Raw genomic sequence first — 6,838 nt, forward strand, 5'->3', positions numbered from 1 at the left:
GCTACATCATGTAATCTTAAATTGTGGATAAACATTAATCTTAATACGATTATTACAATCACAAGCTTGCAAGCATGAACTGAAGAGCTACATTCACAATAAATAGCAACCAAAGTCATAATTTGTTATAATTACCCTTAAACTATTTTAGTTGTGAAAACTTTTAAGATTATCTGTAAATTTCAATCATTTACCTAAATTGGTTTTAGGTTAAATTCAGTTTGTCTTTCTAGTGTCACAATGTGTTATTAGAATTTGTTAATCATTACGGTCAGCTGTACAGAGAGAATTTGTACTTAAATCATCCACCATCTTTATTCATTTTCACATGAAGAGGTAAAGCAGACTGTTTCACTGAGCTCAGGAAGAAGCATGAAGGAGGAAGTGTGAGTAAGTGCAGCATGATTTTATTGATTATCTTTGATAATTTGGAACCAAAAAAGCAGCCATCAATCATCTGATCTTCAAAATCTACAACATAAACTTTAACTCTTCTCATCAGCCTCTGCACAGGAAGTCTCTGACCCGATGGGCGTAGCCCTCCATTCCTTACCCTCCGTCAGTGCTCGTGGTTGGTGTATAAACACACTGTATCGGACACCCTGATTGGCTGCCGCCCTGACAAAGCGGCTGTTTGCCGTCATGGTGACGGCTCTAAGAGAGTCTCCAGTGCCGAAGATCATGAGTGAGCGTTGGTTGATCTTGGCACTGGTTTTGAGGCGTAACGTGCGCTCGGATGGCTGGTCGTCCACCACCTGGAGGCGAGCGAGCAGCTTCTGAGCGCGCTCCTTCTCACCCGGCCCCCCCAGCGTGTTCAGGATTAGTTGGAAATCGTCGACGGCTGAACGGCACGCAAACAACTCTTTTCCCGCCATGAAGGCGTCGAGCTGCGGCAGCACGTGCTGCATGCGCTCCTGGGCAGCCTGCTCCGTCAGCACGTACTCCCTGAAGGTGAAGTGGCAGCGGCCGTGACTCAGTGACGACACGTACGTGATGAGCGACGTGATGTCCAGGTTCACCCGCTGACATTCCTCCACCTGCACCTGCGCTGGGAACGCTAAGCTGGCCACCACAGTGCTGCGGTCCACGTGTGTCAGCTCTCCCATCGCCGCCGCCTCCTCTTCACTATCACCATCATCATCTTCATCCACCTCCTCTATGTCATCGTCTTCCTCCTCCTCATCTTCCTCCATCGTTACAGTATTGACAGCGACAATGTCACCACGAACAGAAACGCCCATGTCCTTGAGCTTGTCGGCCATGGGGCTGGAGACGCCGTTATAGAAAGCAAAAATGACGTGAGGATGCCTGTAGTGGACCGGCTGCTGGCCGCTGGCCTGCAGGAAGTCCTCAGCCTGGCTAATGATGCTCTTGTCTCCATATTGGCCACGCCCCTGCCAGATGTTGTGCAGAGCCTCTGCCTTCCTACCGACCGCCTTCACCCAGGTGTGGCCACCGTTGGCCACTACATCCACCACCAGCGTTTGCCGACGCCCCGCTGCATCCCGGTAGGTGAACACGTGAAGGAGCGCCACCACGTCCTCCAAACTTTGTGCTGACTCAACAATAGCAGTCAGGTGTGTCAGGTTAGTGCTGTGTAGGTGAGACTCTTTGACCTGCAGCTCTCCCGCTCTCACCCGCTGTAGGAAGCGCAGCTCAGCGCGCAACTTGCTGCACAGCTTCTGGTGTCCCTCCACACCTGGACACAGCTGCTCCGCCCGCTGCAGGAGCTCCTGAGCAGAGCTGATCCTCTGCTGCAGCATTACCTGCAGGGACATGTCCTCCACATCACACCTGGGGACAGATAAGGACACAAGGCTCAGTGTAAAGCTGTTATTGTTAGGGTGGCAAAGAGGCGGGATATTTCAGTGGGAAGTTAACCTCTGGAATTTCAGGAATGTTGAAAAAATATAAACTTCAAGGGAATAATTTTTTGGAATTAACTGGAGATTGGGAGTAACTTTTTAATAACTATTTTAATAATAATAATAATTTTTTGTGTTATTGTTTTTGTGTATTTTTCTGTCATTTTATGTGTTATGTTGAGCTTCATATAAATTCCAACTTCCTGAATTGAAATTTTGTTTTGGGGCCAAACAAAACTACACTGAGGGCAGTAAGTGTCCCCCGAGCCAGCAGTTGCCTATGGCTGTTTTAGATAATAATGATAATAATAATAATACATTTTATTTGAAATCATAATAAAACCATAACAGTACATAGAATAAAACCACAATAAAAATTCAGCAAAAACACAATAAAAATAAAAACAACAGTAAAAGTTAAGCTAAAAACACTGATGCAGAAATATATTTTTTCTTAACTATATTTAACATTCCTGTTAAGGGACAACCTTCAATTTAGAAAATTCCTTGTTAATTCCAATTGAGAGATTTCAACTTAAAATAATTCTTAGAATTTTGCAACTCAAGTATAAATGTTGTGTTTTTGATATTTTGAAAGGATGCCAATATTTATGTTTGGATATGATAGTTATTCAAAATGACTCAAATTTACTGTTAATTCCAATAAATAATTCATTTAAAAAGTTTATAGATTTTTTAATATTCCAAAATGTCCCAAGCTTAAGTTCTCCTTAGCAACCCTAGTTATGGTAGATATGTCTCCATTCTACATAAGTTAAAAAAAAACATCAAGGATGCTTGAATTGAGATGTGGAGAAAACACAAACTTAAATAGACTTTTATATAATGATTATTTCTTAACTTTCTCATGAGTTATTGTGAAGATCACATTAGTTTTTTTTTTTTGTTTTTTTTTAAATATGCTCTGTTTTCTAATTGTCCTCTTAAACGTTTGATTGAGAATTAGTGTCGACAAAAAAAAACTCGCCTGCCTGATATCTGTTGTCTTAAATAATAGATATAATGCATTTGTTCTAGAAAAAAAAAAAGGTGAAATAATTAATTTTTAACAATTACCAAATGCCTTAATATTTCTGGAATAACGTTATTAGGTTATGTTCTGGATATAAACTAATTGTAGTACCGAATTGTATAATTTTCTTTTTTTTTTTTAATACTTGCAATCATGATGATTGTTTGCATAACCTGTTATGTGTCCTGTTGTATACTTTAGCTATGCCTTCTGGGTAATGCAAACCTCATTGCTAATTTTGAAACATTTTATTATACATTTCTAGCTTTTTGTAAGCACTTTGCACGATGAAAAGACAATAGTTGCATGTATTTAATAGTACACACAATTTTCAAAGTCTTAATTCTTCCATTTACCATCATACCACACCAACATTTCACTGTAAATATTGTAAATACTTCATTGTGGTGTTGTTGTACGGTCTTTAGAATTTATATATTTTACATTGTCATGTTTTGTGTTTGTAAATGTGTGGGGTAAGGAGAATAAGCCTTTTCACACTCTCGCTCTGGTTCTTCAGTTCTTCCGCATTAGGTCAAAGGTCAAGAGGGATAAACTCGCCATGGCTGACGGTGTAGGAAGCGAGTCTGACAGAGATTTAGATTATTTTTGCCGCTGGAGCTTTGATTCCTTAAAAGATTTTTTGTGCAAACGTGGCATCAGTCTCCAAGCAGAAAGACAGCGTTAGCTGCTAAAGCTAATGCTGCACACGAGCTGAAAATTACGGTTTTGCCTGACGTTTCAACAGTGACTCAGGTTATAGTTAAATTTTGTAAACATGAATCAGCTGATCAGTGTTGTTTCACCTAATCAGAATCAGAAAATTCTTCAAGAAACACAGAGGGGTTTAATAAAGTATAATATAGGTGTACTATAAACAGCATAGCAGTGTATTAAAAACAATACTAATAATGATAATTACACACACGCAGAAAAAAGGAGCAACACTACACAAAGAAAATGTGCAAATTAAATTACCTGTCCACCGCGTGCACTTCCTTCAAATTTGTAAATAATATAATAGCTTAATAAAAAAAATAATCATATGAACCTGGTTAATGAATGGTGTACATCAAAAATGTACCTTTTCAAAGTGAGAACTCATACTGTAATACCTGCCTGGTCCACATCCCTGGTGTCATATAATGACTAGTTTATATACATGTACAGTAGATGTCTGCAATATGGATCAATTGTTAGTCATGAACACGTCAAGATTAGACCAAGTCAAGAAATAGGCGATACAGTACATTCTGTCCTTCTCTGTGTATTGTCACCATCTCACAGTACCATTAATATATGTTTAGTTATAATATTAAACAACATAATATATAATTTATATTTATCAAGTTTATTCACACAGTCTATGGAAGCCTGTTTCCACCACTAAAAAAAAAATTTCACCAAGGAAAGTCATAATTATGAGAAAGAAAGTGATAATTATGAGATACAAACTGCGCATTTGCAGCAGTCTGGCTTGGGCACATAGACTACCTACAAAGGAGGATGCATTTTCTGGAAAATCCATCAATGCATCCACTGATTGTTTGTCATAGCCATCGATATGCCAGACATAGTTTAGACCACGGCGTGTGCCTTAGCAGCCTGCTCCTTGAACGCAGATCTACACCTTCGCTGTCCAATAATTGTAGCAATATTCCAACAGTTTCTCTGTCAGTCACAATTCCATTTAGCCAACATTTGTGGTACATCCGTCTGTCCCCATGGCACTGACCCGAAGACTCCATTTGTTGTTCAATAAACTGTGCTACTTCAGGCACATCAGTTTTCTCCTTTCCAGAGGCTCTTTTTGCTTAGTAGCCTTTAAAGGGTGCGTTTACTCAGCATAATTTCATGTGAATTTGAAGGCAAACAAAGTGTTTCATCATTTGTAAAGCCACGTCTAAAGTAATCTTTGATAGTCTTATCAGCATCTCAGCGTCAGCTACCCCCCAATGAACAAGCAAGAGATACTGTGTTAAAGTATCTCATAATGATGACTTTACTAACTCATAATTATGACTTTATTTCCCTCATAATTCTGACTTTTTATCTCATCATTCAGACTTTCTGTCTCATAATGACTTTCTGTCTCATAATTCTGACTTTCTATCTCATAATTATGATTTTACTAACTCGTAATTATGATTTTACTTACTCATAATTATGACTTTCTTTCTCATATATATGACTTTCCGTGGTGATTTAAAATAAATAAATAAATTGTGGCGGAAACGGGCTTCCATACACATTCAGCTAACCATAGATTGTGCCAGGCACATTTTTTTTTGCGACTACTCGTCCATTACAAATAAAAGCACAAATACTCATTGAAGATTGTTCGTTGAAAGCCGGTATAAGTGAGTGACTGCAGTCTGAATGTTGCACTTGCAATATATTGAATGTCAGATAGATTAGGCCTACCTATATCGTACAAAAAGTCTGATGAAAATCTTAGCGCATAGCACAAACAGCGTCGTGTTGACATTTATATCCCTCTTGACCTATGACCCCCCCCACCGGTCGCGCATGCGTACTTCCAGAGTGAAAAGGCTTATAGTCATATGTAGTGGATTCTACAATAAAGCTGACTTTGACTTGAACATTGATGACAACTTCACCAGCTAGCAAATATATCTTACTCACTGTCAGGTGTTACGAGTAATGCTGTTATGTCACGTAGCAGTGGTCACGAATGAAAAAAACCTCGTTAGCTCAGAAGCTAAAGTGACGCCAGTATGTTAGCTTCTCGCGGCTTGTTTTAAAGTATTGTGCGTGTTTAAAAAGCTGGTCGTTTCAAGTTATGGCGACATGATGAAAACTAAAGGTGTGTGGACTTACGACACCACCAGTCTTTAGAATGTGGAGGCTGTGCTAACACACGGAGACGAAGCTGGAAGTTGTGCGATTTCATCAGCTTGGCTCAGCCGGCTGAAACATGGACACTTCCTGCGGGGTTCCCGATGCTTCTACGTCACCATGACGTCACAAACATCGTACGCATTTTAAAGCAGTGGGAGATGAAATTATATGAGATTATTTTTAGGATTAAGAGTGGACAGCAGTTACAGCGTTGCGCATTTTACACGTTTTTGTTATGTCATGCTGGAGTTCCGGTTCACCTGGTGCCCAAATTAACTAGTGACCAACTTCCTGCTGCCGATTGCTCTAGTAAATGAATGAGCTAGTCAATAAAGTTTGTTTTCTTACTTTAACAAATTCTAATAGTTTTAGTTGGTTTATGACCCTATTTATCCTTCAAAAAAAGTCAAACAATTAGTTTACATATTTAAAAAAATATCAATCTGTTCTATATATAAATAAATAATTCAAATCTGCTGGATGAATGAAACTGTCGGAATCCAAGTTAGTTGAGAATGTAGTCAGTCTGTTATCAGCTCTGATATTATATCCATCCCACTTCTGAGACAACTACTTCCTGACGATGGGTGCAACTTCCTGTCTGACAAATAGAGAAAATACTAACGGCCATTTAAACACATAGCGCCGCTCACTTCATTGTCATCAGCAAGAACCTGTATATCTGCTTCTAGCTTTCCAAAATAATAGCCTATAGGCTAAGCACTTAACTGTTACTGGGGACGTCCCGATACAACTTTTTCTCTTCCGATACGATACCAATACTGCAGCTTTGAGTATTGGCCGTTACCGATATCGATCCGATACAATATCAGCACGAATCAGACATACTTTTATTACTTATCTTGTAGTGTGGAATGTTAGAAAAGGCTTGATAAAATGATGTTACTCAAACAGAGAACAATAGTCAATTCAAGTTCACTTCAGTTAATTTTTTACTGTCAGTATATGGTGGGAACAAATGGGGGCGGGGACAAAAACAACAAAAACTTATCGGAGCGCTTATATCGAAGATTTTAGATGCTGTTTGATAACATCCGATATTAGTTTCTTTGGCTGA

The 6,838-nt window shown here is 39.1% G+C and overlaps 1 protein-coding gene across 1 annotated transcript; it reads right to left on the reverse strand.

Moving 5' to 3' along the window:
- Nucleotides 1-387: 387 nt before the first annotated feature.
- Nucleotides 388-5,890, reverse strand: cunh7orf25 (chromosome unknown C7orf25 homolog). Its single transcript, XM_028441377.1, has 2 exons — nucleotides 5,740-5,890; nucleotides 388-1,794 (listed from the first exon to the last, which is right to left on the reverse strand). The coding sequence occupies exon 2, from the start codon at nucleotides 1,776-1,778 to the stop codon at nucleotides 486-488; it is 1,293 nt and encodes a 430-aa protein (XP_028297178.1). The 5' UTR covers nucleotides 1,779-1,794; nucleotides 5,740-5,890; the 3' UTR covers nucleotides 388-485.
- Nucleotides 5,891-6,838: the final 948 nt, after the last annotated feature.

The sequence above is a fragment of the Gouania willdenowi genome, unplaced genomic scaffold (genome assembly GCF_900634775.1).
Source record: "Gouania willdenowi unplaced genomic scaffold, fGouWil2.1 scaffold_228_arrow_ctg1, whole genome shotgun sequence".
NCBI lineage: Eukaryota > Metazoa > Chordata > Actinopteri > Blenniiformes > Gobiesocidae > Gouania > Gouania willdenowi.

What these genes read in the sequence shown, in the direction of transcription:
- cunh7orf25 (XM_028441377.1), bottom strand. Translation starts at nt 1,778, where the DNA reads ATGTCCCTGCAGGTAATGCTGCAGCAGAGGATCAGCTCTGCTCAGGAG.